General features: G+C 46.7%; 1 protein-coding gene across 2 annotated transcripts in view; it reads left to right on the forward strand.

Moving 5' to 3' along the window:
* Nucleotides 1–1558: 1558 nt before the first annotated feature.
* The window catches only part of skib (v-ski avian sarcoma viral oncogene homolog b), a 55365-nt gene continuing 35396 nt past the window's right edge, over nt 1559–21527 (forward strand). For both annotated transcript variants that reach the window (XM_079511290.1, XM_079511291.1), the window contains exon 1: nt 1559–2862. In XM_079511290.1, the coding sequence (XP_079367416.1) occupies nt 1948–2862 (915 nt within the window). In that variant the 5' untranslated portion in view covers nt 1559–1947. The remainder of the gene's footprint in view (nt 2863–21527) is intronic.

Consider the following 21527-nt stretch of genomic DNA (forward strand, 5'->3'; position numbering starts at 1 on the left):
CTGAGCCTCTTGAAGATGTCATGATCTTTTCCACATGCTGTACAGTGGGATCTTTGTATGTTGCTCCGCATACAACACTGTAGCCATCAAGGGCAAGCCCCACAACCTTGATCAGCACATCTATATGTTCCATGTCAGGGTTTCCAACTGTCTGTGCTTTTGTTCTACATGTCTAATAGCCCTTTAGCCCATGGCAAATCATTACTTATTCATTCAAATCACATTCATGTTTCTAAACAAGAGTTCTCCCTTACAAGTGCCTAGCAAAGACTTTGCCAAAGCCTTTTGTGTATGCCATAATTCATATTTGTATAATCTATTGAATAGATGTGTTTTTCTACAGCATTTGTTAGGATCATGTTAAGGCTAGATTTTAGTTGCAAAATCAGGGGAAAATCTGTTAAATAATTTATTCCTGTGGCTATTTTAACTAACTTATAATGGGCATAGGTTCTAAGGACAAATACTGCTACTGTTTTTATCACACCTAGCTTGCTAACATGTTTGATTTTAATGAAATAAAAGTTATTGTTCCGTTTTCACTTTGTTTATAATTACTTTTAAATTATGCCAGCATATTTATAAACGTTTGTTTTAATTTCTTTTTAAGGCCAACATAAACCATTGATCCCCTGATTGAAATGCAGGTGTATGCCAGCATATTTATATATATTTGTTTTCATTTATTTTTAAGATCAACATAAACCATCATTGATCCCTTGATTGAAATGCAGGTGTATGGCAGCTACAGCCAAGACTAGTAAATAATGTAATTGTAGGTTTACTTTTCAAGGTCTCAGAGGAACGCTGTATGCGTTTAAAGGTATGATTTATCTAATTCATTATTTTGTACCTTATCAACTTTATTACCATATTCATCACTGTAAGTACTTCCCTTCAGCCGCCTCTGTATTAGTATACTTATTGTGGACATTTGGCGCCCCCGAGTGGTGCATAATGGCCAGACCAATGTGAAATGTCCATGATGCGACATGATAGTAAAGACTAGTAAAGATTTATTTTATATTGGTCATGCACAGAACTTTGACTGAAGGTTAAAAAGAGCATATAGACGCACACCCTAATGACTGAGGGAGACTTCTGCCGTCTTTAAAGATAAAATGAGTTCTAGTATAAAATACGAAATGGGGAAAACGTTTGATTATTTTTTACAGGTTTATCAATTTATTATGGTTATTATTATTATAGTCTGTATAATTTCACTTAAAGAAAAAAAAACAAGTCAATACTTAGTTCATCTTTTTGAAGGGATAAAAAAAATATATCTCAATTTTTTTCCCTCTTTTCTTTTTTTGTGCTGCTTTTGCAGCTGCCATGTAGCAGAGGGGGGTGGTTAGTTGAGGGAACAGCCAGCCCGGGGAGTCAGTCACATTCCTGGCCGGGATTCAATGACTGAGCCAGACACAAACAAACAGAGAGGGAGAGAGAGAGAGAGAGAGAGACGGGGAGAGAGAGAGAGAGAGAGAGAGAGACGGGGAGAGAGAGAGAGAGACGGGGAGAGAGAGAGAGAGATTCACACATTGGGCTTTGAGCGAGGGAGGGAGACAGACAGGGAGAGTACGCCAGACTGAGAAGAATATTTCGGGCTCACATTTAGACTGCAGTGGAGGACATTAGAGCCACAGTGGATCGGATGTTGTTGCTTATTATTACTTGTGTGTGAGTTGTGGACCTGTCCTGTGGACTTTAATCGCGTCTGTCTACCAGAGGAGTCCGCGCGAGCGTTACGGCGGTGTTCATTTTTCTGAATGGACACCTTGGGAATCTACTCGAGTGACATGGAAATGCGCTTCGCTGGACGCATCGAGTTCTGTAGCGGATCCGGATACTGAAGGCAACTTTGTTTTGGGTTTTTTCCGCGGGGGGGAGATTCAGGCTAAATTCATCTCGAATAAGTTTGAAGTCGACTTCTACATCGGTAAAAACATGGAGGCTACGAGCTTCCAGCCCCATCCCGGACTTCAGCAAACTCTGAAGCAGTTTCATCTGAGTTCCATGCGCTCCCTCGGCGGACCGGCGGCGTTCTCCGCCCGGTGGCACCAGGACATCCTCTTCAGCAAGGATGGCAAGACGGGCGAGCTGATGCTCAACCTGCCCGGAGGAGCGCCCCCGCAGACCACGCCGCCGCAGGTCATGTCCGGCCCGCTCTTCATTCCGTCCGACCGCTCCACCGAGCGATGCGAGACGGTCCTGGAGCGGGAGCCCATCTCCTGCTTCGTGGTCGGCGGGGAGAAGCGCCTCTGTCTGCCGCAGATCCTCAACAGCGTGCTGCGGGACTTCTCCCTCCAGCAGATCAACTCGGTGTGCGACGACCTCCACATCTACTGCTCCCGGTGCACCGCGGACCAGCTGGAGATCCTCAAAGTCGTGGGCATCCTGCCCTTCTCGGCCCCGTCCTGCGGGCTGATCACGCAGACGGATGCTGAGCGCCTGTGCAACGCTCTCATCTACGGAGGTACCTATCCCCCCCACTGCAACAAGGAGCTGTCCGGCTCCCTGGAGCTGGAGAGGTCGGAGAAGAGCTTCAAAGTGTACCACGAGTGTTTCGGCAAGTGCAAAGGTTTGTTTGTGCCGGAACTGTACGCCGGCCCCAGTGCGCCGTGCATCCAGTGCATGGACTGTAGGCTGATGTACCCGCCTCACAAGTTTGTGGTCCACAGTCACAAGAGACTGGAGAACCGAACGGTCCACTGGGGGTTCGACTCTGCCAACTGGCGGGCCTATGTGCTTCTGGATCCGGACTACACTGGGAAGGAAGAGAAGAGTCACTTGGAGCAGGCCCTGAAAGAAATAAAAGGGAAATTCGATCTGACCCACAAGCACTCCAGTAAACCCTGCAGGGTAAGTCTGCTCGCCATGGGCTTTTATTTATGTAACTATTCGTCATTTTCGTGGGTGGATACCAGGGGCCTGCAGCTTGCAGCATTTTGTTTTTCTTTGCTTGCTTTGACAGACATGAAATGTGTACTGTACTACTGAGAGACTGCATTTCTGTTTGACCGAGTGGAAATTCCAAGAGCCCCACAGCAGGCCCAGTGAATCCAGGATAATTTTTCCCAGCATTCATTGGCTACTATTCATAGTAGGCTACTTTATAGAAAGCCCTGCACCTGGTTGCTGCACCAGCCCTTCAAGAATATAATCATCATTAATATTTTAGATTTGTAATGGTTTATTACACAGTCACAGTCACACACACACACACACACACACACACACACACACACACACACACACACACACACACACACACACACACACACACACACACACACACAGTCAGTAACAGTCTAGTGCATGCATCACCCCCCCCCCCCCCCCCCCAAAAGGCAACCTGGCTACAGAATATATATATATATCCTGACCCTGGTTCTCAGCGATGTGAAACATCTCATAAAGTCTCATTCACCTCATTCAATTTCAGAAAGGAACAACAAAGCTACTAACCTGCACCCCCCACCCCCCCACCCCCAGTCCCCTCCCATCCTCCTTAGTCATGAAGCCCAGTGGTCCAGAGTGACCCCCCCCCCTCCCAGGGTTACCCAAGGGCATCTGCATTATGATGGAGCCCTGATGATATATTTTTATTAGTGTGCGAGAGGAGAGCAGATGGGCCCGGGGGGGAATCTATTATGGTGCCACAAGGTGGGTTAAAGGATAAGAGTTTAATGAGGATTGGGGAATATCAAGATGTGGGTGAGGAGGAGGAGGGGGCGTTACTGGTCGGGGAGGGATAAGGTGTGTGCGTGTGTGTGTGTGTGTGTGTGTGTGTGTGCGTGCGTGCGTGCGTGAATGCGTCTCTCCATGCTGGCTCCATGTGTGGGACAGTGACGTCCCCGGTGGACAAAGGACGTGGAGACCAAGTGGCTGTTCTCTCGTCACTCAGCAGCTGCTGTGTGGGACTCTGCTAATGAGGGACATCTATGGATCACCAGGGTGCCGCTCCGTCAAATCCTGTTCATTTAGCTCAGTGGTTTTCAACCCTTTTCATATTATCGAGGTCCATTATTTATCCAGCATTTGAGCCACGGACGGACCCACCATTTGATTTAGCATCTCAGTCCCAAGACTTGGAATATTTTGTTATCGTTGGATATGATTCCATGCTGTATTGACGTGGTAGATGCAGATGTTTAACAATAATTTAACTCTTGAGAGTTTAATGGGTCCATTTGGTTTCACTTTACACTCTCAAGAGTTGAAGATCTATACGGGTTAATTTGGTTAACAACTCCCCATCATTTAGCTGGGGACCACCTGGAAGTGGAACCCCCTCAACGACCATTGGTGGTCCCCGGACCACTGGTTGTTGTTCAGTGTAGGGAAATCAACACCAAAATATTATACTAAATATTATATAATATTATATTGTTTTTTTATTTATTTTTCTCCAGTTTTTGTACCATTACTGTCTAGCTACATGATAATAACAAATACATGAATACATTTTGCTCATGTCATCACAACAAAACAGTAGATTACGACTACGAAATGTAATCCTGGTTCTTTGACTATTCGGTTTCGGCTCAAAAAAATCAACCTAACCGAATGTCGACTATGCTATTCGGCCGAATAGTTTCGGTGGCCGAATATTCGGTGCATCCCTAATTATGAGATGCCCATAATTGGGACGCTATTGGGAGATTTGCCGTAGAGGGGGAAAAAGGAGGGGGACCAAGTATAGACACCTGGGGGACCCCGGTCAACTGAACTATATAGGGTGGTTAACAGGCTGTGTCTCACAGTGAAGCCAGTCGTTAATGATATTTGTTATGGTTCAGTGAATCGTATACGTTCTACTTCATATGAGATACTATATTGAATATTGGTGGACAACACTGATGTATACAGGGGTATTTCAGCAGACATTTACTAGCAGATAATACAATTTATTTTTGTCTTTTTTCCCCCCCCTTTTGTCCTTGTTGAGAAATGTGCATATAAGACCATTCGGATCTTGATGATGATGGCAGATAAACATTAATTATTGGGCATTTCTGGGTGAGAGTTCTTTACAGTAACGCAGCATCTTTTTCCCATCAGTTCTCACTGGATGTGATTTATGGGGTGTTATGCTGAGAAACTGACATGGAAACCAGACAAAAAGAAATATCTGTCTTTGGGAAAATCTCTTGCACCTGTGGCTTACAGCGTGTGTGTGTGTGTGTGTCTAACTACAGTCAGCAGGACATGATGTATTATTATTGCCGTGTTTCATATTTTCCAAAATGGTGATGTGTTGTACCAAACAGTCTCTCGGTGTGTGTGTGTGTGTGTGTGTGTGTGTGTGTGTGTGTGTGTGTGTGTGTGTGTGTGTGTGTGTGTGTGTGTGTGTGTGTGTGTGTGTGTGTGTGGGGGTGTGTGTGTGTGTGTGTGTGTGGGTGTGCGCAGTGAAATCCTCAGTGTTAATAGTATCCATTTGTAACTTTGAGAGTTTGGGGTCCATTCGGTTACATCTGTATGCTGCTCTCTGAGTTAAATGAGCGCTCAGCGTTTTACAGTGCACATACAGACCTGCCTGAGCATCATGGGGCGTGTGTGTGTGTGTGTGTGTGAGAGAGTGGGGGGAGGTTGTGTGTCTGTCTGCTGTGGTTCACTGTCAGTCGTGTCCCAGTTAGTAGACAGGCGCGGCGGGTCCCTGAGGGAGCCGCACAGCTAGCGCTCCCCTCATACATCAGCCCCTGACAGGGGAAGCCGCTGAAAGGCCGGACAGGGGCTGCTTTGCAGACCACGCTTTGGCTCGGCCTGCTAGCCGTGAAACAACAACTCAATGTTATCAGCCCGCCTCAGCCCTCTCCTTCTGATGTCAGTGTTTTATTAATCAGAGAGAAACCCACTGCAGTTCCTCCTCCTGGGCCGGCCCCTGTATAATCTGTCTAGACTCCTGTTTGAATTGCACACACACACACACACACACACACACACACACACACACACACACACAGAAGCACACTGTTCAGGTGCGACAGAGGCGGAGAGAACTAATGCTACTTTTCTTTGGGAAAAAAAGAGTGTTTACACTGTGAGTGAGTTTTTTTTTCTGAAAAGAAGCATGGGTGATTTGGTGTGATTTTTAAGTCGTCACATCTCAAAATGCAGAAAACGGAATAGAATCGGCTATATTTTATTTTTTAAACCACTTAAAGCCTATACTATACTTAGTTGGGGACTGTCTAGTAGTGTCTCCCAGGGGTCTACTAGATCCCCTCCCTTTTTTCTTCACCCTCAGGATAGGGATGCTATGCTAGGGTTCATGTGTTTAACCACTTAAACCCTCAACTGGACCTGAGTTAGCTCTGTACTTTTTCCATCTACACCAGACATCTTTGCCAAAACTAGCCGATCTACAAGCTCACAATGCATTGCCTTTGTAGGTCTTTGGCTAATGTTCCTCCAGAATATGGATGCTAGGGTTCATGTGGTTAATACCAAAGCCTGCTTGCAAAAGCAGAAGCTGGATCAGAAGGTACCATTGTGTTGTCTTGCATCAAGTCCTGCATTGGGTCAGTTTGTGCAGATGAGGGCAGATTGGATGAGGGGAGGCTGGCTGGCGGCTCTCATTCAGAAGATGTAGGGTGTGTGAGCCAGGCCTTGACATGTGTTGTCAAAGGGCCGTGACCCCTGACCTCGCTCCAAAGACACTGACCCGGCCCTACCCCCCATTCTTTTCACACCATCCAATCAGATGTCCGTTCAGATGTCCTTGTGTCCAGTCCACTGGCCAGATGGCTATCTGATAAAGAACAGAGGGATATTGGTTAGATTAAAAAAAAGAAAGAATTGGCAGCATGATGCATTAAAATGACCACAACCGCATTTAAACAGAGCGTTTAGACTTGTGGGATATTGGAGGATTATCTGCAGTGCCTCCCTCCCCCAAAAACCTTTTTTTTTTAAAAATGCACTTTGAATTTTGAATTCAACGTCCAATACATTTATTTGGCTAGTCACTTGTATGATTCGGTCGACTTGCCAAATTGTATATCGACAGTATAGTCACAGTACTATAACCTAATAATAACGCAAACGTTAACTTTTCTGCCAAGCAAGAAAATCTCCCAAATGTGTCAAGACGTATTCCTTCCTTCCAATGTCAAATACATGTGAGCATTAGCGAATAAAATAAATCTTAAGGATGGGAGAGCAATCAATCATTTGAGCGAGTGAATAGAGAGAGGGTACTCTGGAGAGTCGTGTAGACCCTCCTTAATGGAATGGATATTAAAGCCATTCAAGTGCGGCCAATTTATGCCATTTCTCATCCCATTGTTCTGTTCACTCTATCAAATTAGCCCCAAACCTGGGGCCAAACCTGGGGCCAAACCAATCAACCAAGTGTCAAACAAAAGGTGCAAACCTTTTCGGATGTTTTCTTTTGCGCTCCATGTTCGAGCAAAATGAACGCATTTCTTTTTTTTTCTTAATGTTTTTTTGTGTGGCTTTCACCTTTATTTTATGGAGGGACAGACAGTAGGCTGATAGGAAATGGGGAGAGAGATGGGGGGGGAAGACATGCAGTAAAGGCCGTCGGGATCGGGAGTCGAACCCGCGGCACACTGCCAGACTGGATTACCAGCCAAGGTGCCTGGACCATTGAGCCACGGCCCAGGCCAAAATGAACGCATTTCTGAATTTATCCCAAGATCGCATGCATGTGTATATCATCATGTCTTGCTTGTTGTGTCTCATGTCTTGCTTGTGTGTTCTATATGTATGGTGAGTATATATATATATATATGGGTGTTTTGCAGTGCATGTTGCGTGTCGAGGAGGCATGTATAATGCCTGGATCAGCTGTGCTACTGCCGGGGGGATTAAGATGAGCGCACTGCCGGCTCATTTCCATTCCCATCTGTCTGCTGACCTCTGGGAAGCCCTGAGAGCTCCCGTGGTGCATCCCTGTGGCCCTTGACGGCCCTGTCTGCCCATCGCTGACCCCGCCGGGGCCCAGAGAAACACTCCTCCGTTCGGAGTCTTTCTGACTCCACACCTTCCACACTCGTGAGTCACCACTCTGATTCAGACTGAGTGAGCGCCTCGCTCCCCTTCACCCCCTGCGGCACAGATAGTATAATTATTATCATCACTGTGAATCCAGTCGAGGTGTGATTTGTACTCTTCAGATGCAAAGGGGGAAAAAAATGAGGGCTGATTGATTTTATGTCGATATGAGACTATAGACGTCGTCTGGGATTTTTGTATATCCTAATATTGTGATATGGCTTAAAGCGTTTCATCTTTTCCTGGTTTTAATCGCTTATTCGCTTAAGCCTCATGTTATACTTTAAAAGATATATATTTGCCGATCTAGTTCCCAATGCATAGCATTGCGTTGTGGGATTGTAGATCTGCTATTTGAGCCATTTCTGGTTTTTGAAAAAGGTTATCGTCACAGTGAGATATTATCACAATATTGATATGGAGGTATTTGGTAAAATAGTAAAAATTACACCTCCACTGACCAGCTTGCGGAGAGGAGCGTCACCTCATCTGTGAAATGTCTGTTGGAGGGTAGAGCTTGGGCCGGGGCAGCGTGTCAGGGGGGGAAGGGGCGTCGAGAGCTCCCAGGGGTTGTGCCCTCAATTCTCCCAGGGGTGACCCCATGTTAAAAGGGTGTCAGCTGGGGCTCTGTCATGGGTGATGTGTGCTAAAGACCTGCCGCCTCCTTTGTCCGCGAGCCGCGCCTTTCAGAGGCTGTGAAGTGCGGCCATTTTTCTTTGTCAATGTCCTGTTTCTCTCGGTGATGTGTGGGCAGGTCTCTAACCCCCCCTCCCGCACGCGCGCACACACACACACACACACACACACACACACACACACACACACACACACACACACACACACACACACACACACACACACACACACACACACACACACATGTGGGAAATCTATGCTTTTGCTGTGTCACTGGTCATCCTCACAGAGTCAGACTGGAGCCAGTAGTGCTGAATGTCTGTCTGAATGTCTGTCTGTCTGTCTGTCTGTCTGTCTGGCACATACAGCGTTTTACTTAAATCAGTGGTTCTGAAACTTTTTAATTTCAAGGACCCCCATAGAGCAACGATGTCTGATGTAATTTACACATTTAACCTGGGTCGCTATTTTTTATTTTTATTTTTTCTCCATTCAGAATTTCCATAGACTAAGGACTGTGTTCCTAAAATAAACAAATGATCCCAGCGGTTTGACTTATATGGATATGAAAATCAACTGACGTTGCCACTGCCGAATTAGTTAATTTCTTTCCAGAAACAGATTGTGTCAAATATGAAAACAATACATAACTACAATAAAGACAGTTTGCTTATTTTTGGATCACAATGCTTATATGAGACGATTTTAAGATGACCCCACGTTATTCTCCATAGAGAAAAACTCAACGTGACATCAGGACTTCTGTACCCTATAACTCAGAGTTACAGACCTGTAAGGGTCCCCGACTTTGAGAACCACTAAGTTAAATGTTTTGATTTGAATTCTGTTTTGAAGTTGACTTAAGTTTGTCATAGCACACCAAAATCTGCAGTGTTAATTCAACTCTGAGAGTTGAGGGGTGGTGCCCAGTGCTTCTGCCAGTTAGTTTACAGTTAGTCTTTGAAATTAAAAAGTATGAGAACGACTGCTACAGGGTTTAAGGGGTGAAAACATGGGTGCTGCTGTGCCAGTTGTGTGACACAGCTCTTGTATAAGCAGCAGAGAGTGACGGAGGATGATGATGATTAATGCAGATCATTGAGGGTGATGAGGAGACGCTTGGAGGAGAACAGCTCTGGCTGTGACTGCAGTGAAGACAGACATCCAGCCAGTCAGCCAGTGGAGGAACAGATGCCCCGCGTCAGGTTGGCGTCGGTGTTATTCTACAATCATCATCAATTCCTCCTCGATCACCTCCTGATTTCCAGCTCTCTCTTGTGATTAAGAGTTAAGCCCATCTGCTGTAAGAGACAGGAAATCCTGGAATCTGCATCTGCTGAGCTACTAAGCTGCTGCAGCCAGGGAGGGTTTAAATAATCCTGCATCACTCCCTGGAATGCAAGAGAACCCGAGTCCGTATATATATCTCCAAACCATCGTCGACCCCTGGACAACATCTCTGGGAGCTGCGGAGGGAGGGAGGGAGGCGCAAGGCAGATAGGCCTTAAACGAACAAGTCGGTTCGTTTACATCGTCAGCCAGGCGAAATGTGCACTCCCTTCCAAACCTTCCTCCCACCTCCCGGCCCACTCGCAGCATCCTCGCGATTTATCGCCCTGTCCCTCTGGTATTCAGCAATTAGAACATGAATTGGACGTGAGAGAGTATGTATTTATGGAGGCGCTAACACAAGCAGACGGCCGCAGATTGAACACAAGCAGACGGCCGCAGATTGTACGAGCACGATTCAAATTCGGCTATTTTTGCCTCACAATACTATTCTACGATAAAGTATAAAATTCTGCATAAGTGGTTAAGAATAAGGATTTAAAAGTCAGTTTTCTACTGCGAAGGGTTAGGGTGTCTATGCAAAGAAAGTCAACAGATGAAAGTATTTTATACTAAGTCGTACGATGGTGTCACACCAAAAATAGGTTTCATATAATCGACTAAATTGATTAGTTATTAACCGTCTACCCGCCACCATTAATTAATAGCGTATTGCCAAGGTTTTATCACGCGTAACACTTACTTTGAAGAGCCAAATATCCGTAATCGCATGTTACAGTGACAAACTGATGTGTGTGGTGTCTTGACCGGTTGTTGTTCTCTCGGCCGGTGGTGGAAAAACCCGACCGCGAGTATCACAGCACCTGCTACAGGCCGTTAAACGCTTGTCTGGGCCAGAAACTGCCCCTCAATGTCGTTTCTGAGATACAGGGCTTTGAATGCAGGGCTTTAAATGGAAGTGGATGCGCGCGCATTTTCAAAATGGCCACGGCCACTGTCCTACTTGATGTCGTTGTGTTTGCGTTTGGGCTAGGGCAGGGGTTCTCAACGTTTTTGGCCGGGGACCCCCGGAAATGCTTTGGCAATGGCTTTGACAAGCTCATAGCGCGCCACCGAGTGGCGCGCTACGAGCTTGTAGGTCTGCTATTTTTGAAAAACCGTGAAAATAAAATTAAAAAAAAATCTTTTTTTTTTTTTTTTTTTTTGAAAATAATTTGGGGACCCCCTAAAATAATTTGGCGACCCCCCCCGAGGGGTCGCGACCCACGGGTTGAGAACCCCTGGGCTAGGGTACTAATTTAACCCTCCGTGTTCGCCGTTTCTGGCGGGCTCCGTGTTAAACACTTACTGTACCCTGTGTTATACTTCATTTTACAATGGTGGTGTACAAAAATAGCCGATCTACGAGCTCACAATGCGTTGCGTGGAGATGCTTGTAGATGTAGAAAAGAAAAGAATCGTTCATTAATCAAAAAGTTAAAGTTAAAGTTAAATCACAAAAAAATGTGATTTAAAGTCATCGCTCAACCCTACTGTCACAACACATTGGAGATGTAAATGCAGTGGTTCTCAAAGTCGTGTCCGGGGACCCCCCCCAGGGGTCATTGGGGGAGTCCCGGGGTCCCCCAGCAAAATACAGCGTCACAATCATTTAACCACTTTTTCCATATTTTATACTGGCTATTACAAAAAAATAGCAGATATACAAGCTCGCAGCGCACAAAACATTTTCAGATGAGGGTCCGTGGCCAAATGCATATACATTTGGGGGTCCCCGACATGAAAAGGTTTGAGAACCACGGTGCTAAATGGATCTCCAAGCCAGAGAAGAAACGGGGGCCCGCTGGCGCCATATTCCAAACCCGGCATGCTGCTTGGTGCCTACGGCCCGCCCACCAGCCAGCCACCTCCACAGCTATCAGGAGGATTAGCTCACACGGCTAAACCAAACAGCCTGCTCAGTGTGTTACTTCAGACAGCATTTGTTTCCAAAAAATCTCATCCCATGCCTCCAGTTTCGATGGCTAATGGCTCACAATCAGGCTGCTCTCCAGCTCCATGTTTGCAGTGGTTGCGGTGCCAAATTGCTGCATGCATTGCAGGCTACGAAGAAGGAGAAATGAATGTTTCAGAGATCTATGCCACTTACTGGCGCGCCGGGATATGCATAATTTATTTTAGGATTAGGTCGGTTTAGATTTAACTTTGAACTCTCCTCCTAGTTCAGAAGAGAGAGAGAGAGAGAGATAGGAAAGAGAGAGACAGACAGACATGCATCGCCGTGTATGCGATGCGCGTTCACCTGCCGCAAACATAATCGCTCGAAAGCGCAATTTGGGGTCTGCCACATGTCTGCAAGGTGGATATTCGTGTGCACACGTTTTGTGGAGCGCCTCTCAATATTCAGAGGCCTCATCCAGACCGCGCGCACACATGCACTCGCGCTCGGGAAGGACTTGTTCTCGGCACGCATGCAGGCTGGATTCTCCTCCATGCGCTTGTGATTGGAGGGCGGCTGCGGTTGCTAAGCAGAGCTGCTCTTCCTGTGCTAAATAAGAACTTGGTGTGCTCTCTGGCTGGTGGGCTGAGAGAAGCGTGCCAGAGCTGAGTGCGCGCGCACGCACGCACGCACGCACCGCAACGCAACGCAGACTGCCTTACAGAGTTCAAGCCTCACCCTCCTCCATTAAGTGTCCATCCTCTTTCTGACCTCCATAAGACAACTCTGACAGTCCCTCCTCCCCCTCCTCTTCGTCCTCCTCCCCCTCCTCTTCGTCCTCCTCCCCCTCCTCTTCGTCCTCCTCCTACTCCTCTTCGTCGTCCCGCTGCGACGCTCTAGAACTCAGACCTCCCGCTCCGCTCCGCAGCACGCACGTCTTGCACCTCGCATAGTCCTCACTTCATCACCGAGACCCCCCTCCACCGATACCTTCCCCTGCCGACGTTCACCTTCTCCACTTAACGCCTCCTCAATGCTGTGAGACACGCAAACACACAGACACGCGTGCGCACGTGCACACACACACACACACACACACACACAACCGCACGCACACACACGTGCAGAGACCTCTCTCCTCCTCCTCCCTCCTCCGCTGTCAGCTCTCCCGTTGAGCTCCTCCCGTACCCTGCAGCTCGCTTGGATCTCCACCTCCACTGTACTCTCCAGCACATACTGTAAGCGTCTGTATTCAGACTGGCCTACATACTGTGTGCACTGTAGTGTACATCGTTATGCAGGGCGCAGAGAGAAAGCCTGAGCCCCCCCTGACACCTCCTGGGCTCCTGGGAACGCTAATAATATTAGTTAAACTGACACAAAAATGTGGTGTGCATCGATGGCCCTTTTTTTTTCTTGACAAACTATTATTATCTATTAACTATAGTATTATATTTTTAATGCTGACTGATATTGAATACTTAAGAGCAATGTTGCAATGTACAATGTTGCAAAAATTGTTTGTGTGCAATTGTTTACCACTTGAACCCCAGCATTCATCCATATTCTGGGGGGAACATTAGCAGCAAAAATAGCAGCTCTACGGCGCAACACGTTGCTGTGAGCTTGTAGATCGGCTGGAACTTCTGGAAGTCTTGAGACTTGAAGTGGTTAAAATGCAACAATTGAAAAATGAAATAAAATTGCATTTTAATTGTATGCTGAGCAGGATTTAACCCCCTTGAAGTATAGTATCTGCAACTCCTAAAATTATACTACTCAGTCATTACTTCTGGCCTAGCTGTTGTTCATAGCCAAGTAGCCAATTACAATGTGTCTGCACATCTGGGTTATGGGATCTAAACAACTGATGCATTCCTCCGGTGGATGGGAACAATGTTGCTTAGAAACATGCAGCCGTCCCTTCGGGTAGTGGGGATGATGTTGCTCGTAAACACAGATCCTTGCGAGATGTTTTTTTTAATGGTAACAATGAGAAAAATACGACACAGTTCACCTTTAAATACCCCCCCAGCACAAGATGTACGTTCACCTTTAAATACTCCCCCAGCACAAGATGTACGTTCAGTTCACCTTTAAATACTCCCCCAGCACAAGATGTACGTTCACCTTTAAATACCCCCCCAGCACAAGATGTACGTTCAGTTCACCTTTAAATACTCCCCCAGCACAAGATGTACGTTCAGTTCACCTTTAAATACTCCCCCAGCACAAGATGTACGTTCAGTTCACCTTTAAATACTCCCCCAGCACAAGATGTACGTTCAGTTCACCTTTAAATACTCCCCCAGCACAAGATGTACGTTCAGTTCACCTTTAAATACTCCCCCAGCACAAGATGTACGTTCAAGAAAGAAAAGTAGATACATTTTAATTTGAGTATTTTAGTCCCTTGACAAATGGAAATACTCAAAGTAAAGTACCTCACAATTGTACAGTACCCCCCAGGTTGGCAGAGGAAGTGTAGCACACAAAAGTGCAGTACTTAAACAGTTTAAGTGCCAGGGACGTTAAGACGAGCCCGTTTTCACTATGTACTGATTGCCAGGGACGTTAAGACGAGCAATCTTTTTTTTTTTTTTTTTAATATAGTGTGCAGGTTATGACATGCACATTACATGCACAATAGAATTACATTTTCTTTCTTTTATTTATAATGGGAAAAGTGGCACCCGGGACCAAAACTGGTGTCCACCCCCTGGCACCCTTAATTAATATAATAATAATAATAATAATAATAATAATAATAATAATAATAATAAAGCTTTATTTATATAGCACCTTTCAAGAACAAGGTCACAAAGTGCTGAACAACAAGAGCATATAGAACATATCATACATCTAAAGGCAACAGCAAAAACACAGAATAATGGCATATCGAAAAACATAAAAAGGTGGAAAAATACATCAGAAAGTACAAAGAAATCACAACGAAGGATTAAAAGCAGCTTTGTAGAAATGGGTCTTCAGGAGTGATTTAAAACGAGGAACCGAGTCAGCAAGCCTGATCTCCAGTGGCAGGGCGTTCCATAATGAGGGTGTGCGGATTGCAAAGGCCCGATCGCCAATAGTCTTTTTGCGGCCAGTTTTTATGGTGAGAAGGGCTTTTCCTGAGGATCTCAACTTGCGGGCTGGCTCATAGGGGTCAAGTAGGTAGTATACTTGAGTAAATGTTCTCAAAACTACAACATCGGGGCACGGTGGCACAGTTGGTAGTGCTGTCGCCTCACAGCTAGAAGGTCCGGGGTTCGATTCCCGCTCGGGACGCTGTGGGTGCTGGCGGCGTGTTTCCTCCTCCGCGTCATCAGTGCCCATACCCGAAGGCGGGGTTGGCGAAAGGGCCTTTCTGTGTGGAGTTTGCATGTTCTCCCCGTGTCCCCTAGGGTAGGTACCCTCACAAAAAACATGCAGTAATCCTGGTCTCTAAACTGCCTCCCCCTGGCCAGCCGGGGCGCCTGATGGAGGGGAAAGGAACTGGTTGGAATAACGTGTTCCTTCCACGCGCTACGTCCAACCAGGGAAACTCCCCCCTGTCAGGTGTAAAGGAGCAACTTGGACACTCAGGCATGAAGGAAGCATGAGTTCAAGTCCGTTGCTCTCCCCATGTCCCCCATATATGGGGACTAGGTTGGCGGAGGGTGTGTAGAGCCCAGGATCACATTAGATAATTGACACAGGGGTGAAAAATGGGTTACAAAATCGCGGGATAAAAATTATATATAAAAAAAAAACTACAACATCCATCCATATCCATGTACAGGCTATTGCTCTGCTCAAAGCGTGCCTGTATAGGAGGGAAGGCAGGGGTAGACATTGAGGGAAGTTTCCCACTGGCCCTCTGGACATTCGTCACGTTATTAGGATCCCCATAATAATGAAAATGAACAAATCTTTCCCTAAAGCCTAAAATATAAATCCCTATACTTTTACCATAAAATAAACAAGCAAAATATGTGGGGATATGGGCTAGGATTTGTGCTTTTGTAACACTTGCTATGCATCCCAAGTGTGTATACATCCCACTGTTTCTCAACCAATGGCCTATTGACTACTAATCATTTCCTAATAATTATGAACCATGACTCAACCAGACAATTTCGGCGCACTTCCCCTTCTTGAGATTCTAACTCTGTCTAGTTTTATCCAATATGATTATATCGGGCTCACGTAACACTGTTATATGACAGAGTCAATTCAACTGAAATCATCACCAAACTCAGTACTGCAGTGAAATAATGTATATTATATTATATTATATTATTGAGTGGTGCAAACCACTCCAACAACTGGCTTTGTACCTGTGTAGCCGTGTATGTTCGTACCAAAAAAACGAGCATGGTTGCTATGGTTAGCAACCAAAAAAAACAGCATGGTTGCTATGGTTGGTATGTGACGTCACTGACATCACAGATATCACGTCAGAGTGAATCAATCTCTATATAATCAAAGTAGTTGCACCACTCAGTTCACACGGGTGTGATTATATTATATTATATTATATTATATTATATTATATTATATTATATTATATTATATTATATTATATTATATTATATTATATTATATTATATTAATTATTAGATGTGATGTTAATGTTTTTATTTTCAAGGCATTCTTTTCACGGGCCCCAACGGGCAAGTGCTTGGTGTGCTCTGGTTGGCGGTGATGGTTTAAAAAGTACGTTCGTAAGTCCGTTTTATATTGTCGACCCCTGGAAGAGGAGAAGCATGTGCACTGCTAGCTTGCTAGTGATGTCGGGATGACCTAATAATCAGCCTCCATCTCCGTCTCCGGGCTAGACTCAAGAGCCTGCTGCTGGGGGGGGGGGGGGGGATGGGGGGATGGACAAATGAATGGCATCCTCCTCATTTTCCTCGTCCTGTTTTGCTGTGCCTTATTAGGGGACGGCTGTCATATTTGGTGTCTGCTCTGCCTCTGGGACAGTGTGTCTGATACATAATCTAATAGCGTCGTCTCCTTCCCTCTTGACATCCGTCTCACCGTCTGCCAGCGCTGAATCCGCCGTCGTCTCCTGGCCCGACACGGTCGTCTGCTCCTATAGGCTGTTATTTGCCAGGGTCAGAGCTTTGGGTCAGCAGCAGCAGCAGCAGCAACTATTTGTGTGTGGGTGAGAAGCGGTGAACCCCCCCACCCCCCACCCCGCGCGCGCCTCTCGGACCAGCTCGACAACCACAGAGGACGGGGCCACGCACACTGCATTGTCAGCGACTGCGCCGTGTCCAATGAATTCAACACAGCTGTCCTGCATTGGGGTGGGGGGGGGGGGGGGGGGGGGGGGGAATGGCTCATCTATGAAGTGTTACAGTACCCCCCCCCCCCCCCCTTCCCTCCCCTAGTGGCTCTGTCATGGTCAGCCCCCCCCCCCCCTTCTCCACATCAGTGTCTGACCAGTTGGGCCCTTTCTCACTTTTACTTTTTTTTCTACTTGCTATTCACAGGAAGTTCCCTCTTTCAGAAACATCACGTGTCGCTGCAAACGTGTCACCCCTTATTTGTCACTGGCAAAGGTCTCCGTGTGACCCCGCCTTCCCCATCTCTCCCTCTCTCCCTCTCTCACACACACACACGCGCACGCGCACACTCACACGCACGCACGCACGCACGCACGCACGCACGCACGCACGCACGCACGCACGCACGCACGCACGCACGCACGCACACACACGCTCCATCTCAACCGCTCTCTATATTTATAAGTGCACCCCCCCCCCCCCCCAGAGTCCACATCCAGAGAGAGACAGGTGTACAGACGAGGCATGGTAGCTCTTGTGCAGGTGTCGTGAGAGTAGCAGGGCAGTAGCCCCGCACTGCACTGCACTGCACTGCACTGCACTGCAGCTGTGCTGTGCTGTGCTGTGCTGTGCTGTGCTGTGCTGTGCTGTGCTGTGCTGTGCTGTGCTGTGCTGTGCTGTGCTGTGCAGTGCTGTGCTGTGCTGTGCTGTGCTGTGCTGTGCTGTGTGCTGGGTCGCCCTGCGGGGTAGTGCAGCCTCCCTGTGCTCGTGGCGTTGACAGCCGCCTGGCTTTATTTGCAAGCCAGACGACGACGAGCGCAGACACACCAGACAGGCGGCCACGGGGCCTGAAATAGAGGCTGCAACGCGGTGGGGCCGGGCCCCCTGCTGCACCCTTGATCCTTTAACGAGGAAGAGACTATTATAAGCTTTTGTGTGTCTTAAGGCAGGGAATGGCCAGTGTCAAAGAGAAGAGTTTAGCCCAGGCATACATCATCATCTTAAAAAGCTGCTTTTCAGATTATCATCAATAACTTGGTAATCACCTCTCCTTTTAGCGACCACGACAACGGCTTAACCTGTATGGCAATGTGAAGTGAAGGTCTAATCATATGGCGTGTGACCATCTGATCGAGGACCCCTCCCCGGTGCAGGAAGACATATTCACAAAATTATAGTGAAAATAGAAGATCTGCTGTGAGCCTGTAGATCTGTTATTGTTCACGTGCACGATACCATCGTATGTCAAAGGAAGCATATAATAGGGTGGTTAAGAATAAAAATGTACAGGTACCGTTTTCTGCTTGAAAATGTGAAGTTTAACATACCGTAACATGAGCTGATATTTTTGGCCCCGTCATCAATTCACCTATATGAACTTGCCCCCCGCGCCAGTCGATCAGACTTTAAATCAGATGCAGAGTGGGGAGCGGTGCATCGGCAGGTCAAGGCCTTCCATCCCATATGGTATGTATGAATTATTCCAGTGATAATAACGGGGTGGCATTGTTGGTGAACTCGGTCTCTCACAAAGACGCCCCGTCTCTCCACGTCCATATTTAATTCAACCCTCCTTTCAGCCGCTCAACTGTACACAGGGCCGCTGATAGAATGAGCTTCCAAAGGGATTAGTCGCCCTATCATCATCACGGCTCCCTAATTTATCTGCCTTTTGTTGTGGTGGAGGCTGCACTAAAGGGGATAAAGGGCCTTGGCTGGACACAGTGGGAGGAAGTCGCTTTTGTGTGGCCGGCAGGTGCAGCAGCGGAGTGCGGAGTGACAGTTTTTTGGGGTTGGGGTGTAGGTCAAAAGTGTGCATGCATGCCTATTGCCTGCCTGCATGTATGTATGTACACTACAGTTGTGTGTGTGTGTGTGTGTGTGTGTGTGTGTGTGTGTGTGTGTGTGTGTGTGTGTGTGTGTGTGTGTGTGTGTGTGTGTGTTAAGGCTGTACCTTAGCCCTTTTTTTTGGACTCGAACTTCGGCAGGAATTCCCGAGCGAACATCCGGACCATTTGTTTCCAATTAATTTAAAAAATAACCTTTGAGATATCCGTCTCGATCAGAGCGCAGCGCGTCTCCCCTGCTCTTTATCAATCTCTCTCGTCTCTCCCAACACACACACACACACACACACACACACACACACACACACACACACACACACTGTGTGTGTGTGTGTGTGTGTGTGTGTGTGTGTGTGTGTGTGTGTGTGTGTGTGTGTGTGTGTGTGTGTGTGTGTGTGTGTGTGTGTGTGTGTGTGTGTAATGTGTTTATGTAGGTGTGTGTGTGTTATATCTGTCCAGGCCAGTAGGGTATATCTTCCCCCCTTACAGCCACGAGTGCCGCTGAGACACTCCAGGATCCTCTGGAACTGGAATTGAACCCTCAATCACAGGGCTCCTCGGGGGTTTGCAGTGAATTCTTCAGGCGAATGGTTTTCTCTCTCACATCTGGTGAACAGCGCTCGCACCCCTGTCATCTTTTACAGCGTTGAGGTCATTTCCACCCTATCGGTAAAGTGGAAACACATGATTGTGTGCAGGGTTCGGCCTTAATGGGGTGGGGCTGGCATGGACCAGTATCCAACGCAGCTTTACAGCAGGCCAAAGAGCTGCCAAAACAGCCTTTTCTGTGGAACCCCTCCAAAATGGTCAAATTAAAGACATGATGCGTTTTGTAACGTGATACGTTGCAAAAATATTGCCTTAGAATGTTCAGATTAGTTTTTAGCATTTGGACTGTTATGTTTACAATTAACAAAAATCTAATAATTATGAACATATGTATAGGCTTAGATGCAATAAAGCATATTAACCACTTAAACCATATTTACCGTCCCACAGGACCGTTTTTTCCCCTCTACACCAAATGTCTTTGCTACAGATGGCCGATATCCGCTTTTTCTTTTCGCCTAATGTATGCCCCAGAAGAATAAGGATGTGGTTGGCTTTATTTAGGCAACAAAAAGCATATTATTACCATGTGTGACAAAAATACCGACTTAGAGATTGACTTATGGGGATACTTCTCATCTCTTTCTTCGCATTTCTTGGATAAAAGTTGTTGTCTTTCCTCCAATACTCTTTGACATTCTCCTCCTTGAGGCCTAGTAACTTTATTGATTCCAACTGCTGTGTTGGACATTTGGGTATATACGCCTTGGCAGGCCAGGCACACACCAGCAGCAATATTGTGGATTTCCTCAGTAAGAGTTCTGTGACCTCCACTAGCCTCCTTCTGCATGTTTATAATTCATGTGAATCTAGACCTAAGTAATGTAATGTGTGCAAGATTAGTGGCAACTTTGACTGTTTGACAGCGCGTTACGGCTTTTACGAAAAGCCTACGACAATGTGTTTCATTATGAATAAATGACCAATGACCATTTAAAAGGTTATAAATGTAGCTAATAGAGCTAACCTTTGCAGTAAGTTTATTTCTGAGTGAGAACTGTTAATGTAAGTAGGATTATTTTCCTACACTAAGTATGTTAACCAGATTATTACAGTGGAGTATGCATGGTTTATATTTTGTCAAGGGTACAGACACATGCTTTCTCTGTCTCTTCTGACTAACATGGCTTCCTATTTTACGGTCCCTAAACCTGTTTCCAAGCAAATTCCAGCCACGCTGTGGTTTCCATTTTGTGACAGACAGAGAGCTGCAGTGTAAAAAAAATAAAAAAAAATGGGGTTGGCTGCAGCCAGTGAGCCGGTTCCCACTGCCGTCTGTGGGTAGACTAGCAAAGAAGTGGCTGCTGGGAATGGCTGCATGGATTTTTGTATTTCCGCTTGTCCGAGAGAGGACTCATGGACTGCAGCTTGTCCGAGAGAGGACTCATGGACTGCAGCTTGTCCGAGAGAGGACTCATGGACTGCAGCTTGTCCGAGAGGACTCATGGACTGCAGCTTGTCCGAGAGAGGACTCATGGACTGCAGCTTGTCCGAGAGAGGACTCATGGACTGCAGCTTGTCCGAGAGAGGACTCATGGACTGCAGCTTGTCCGAGAGAGGACTCATGGACTGCAGCTTGTCCGAGAGGACTCATGGACTGCAGCTTGTCCGAGAGAGGACTCATGGACTGCAGCTTGTCCGAGAGGACTCATGGACTGCAGCTTGTCCGAGAGAGGACTCATGGACTGCAGCTTGTCCGAGAGAGGACTCATGGACTGCAGCTTGTCCGAGAGAGGACTCATGGACTGCAGCTTGTCCGAGAGAGGACTCATGGACTGCAGCGTGTCCGAGAGAGGACTCATGGACTGCAGCTTGTCCGAGAGAGGACTCATGGACTGCAGCAAGGCTCGTTATTGAGGGCACACTCCTCTATGTACTGCATGCCTTCTGTCCTCATTCCCTCTGCAGCAC

The sequence above is a fragment of the Electrona antarctica genome (assembly GCF_951216825.1).
Source record: "Electrona antarctica genome assembly, chromosome: 9".
Classification (NCBI taxonomy): domain Eukaryota; kingdom Metazoa; phylum Chordata; class Actinopteri; order Myctophiformes; family Myctophidae; genus Electrona; species Electrona antarctica.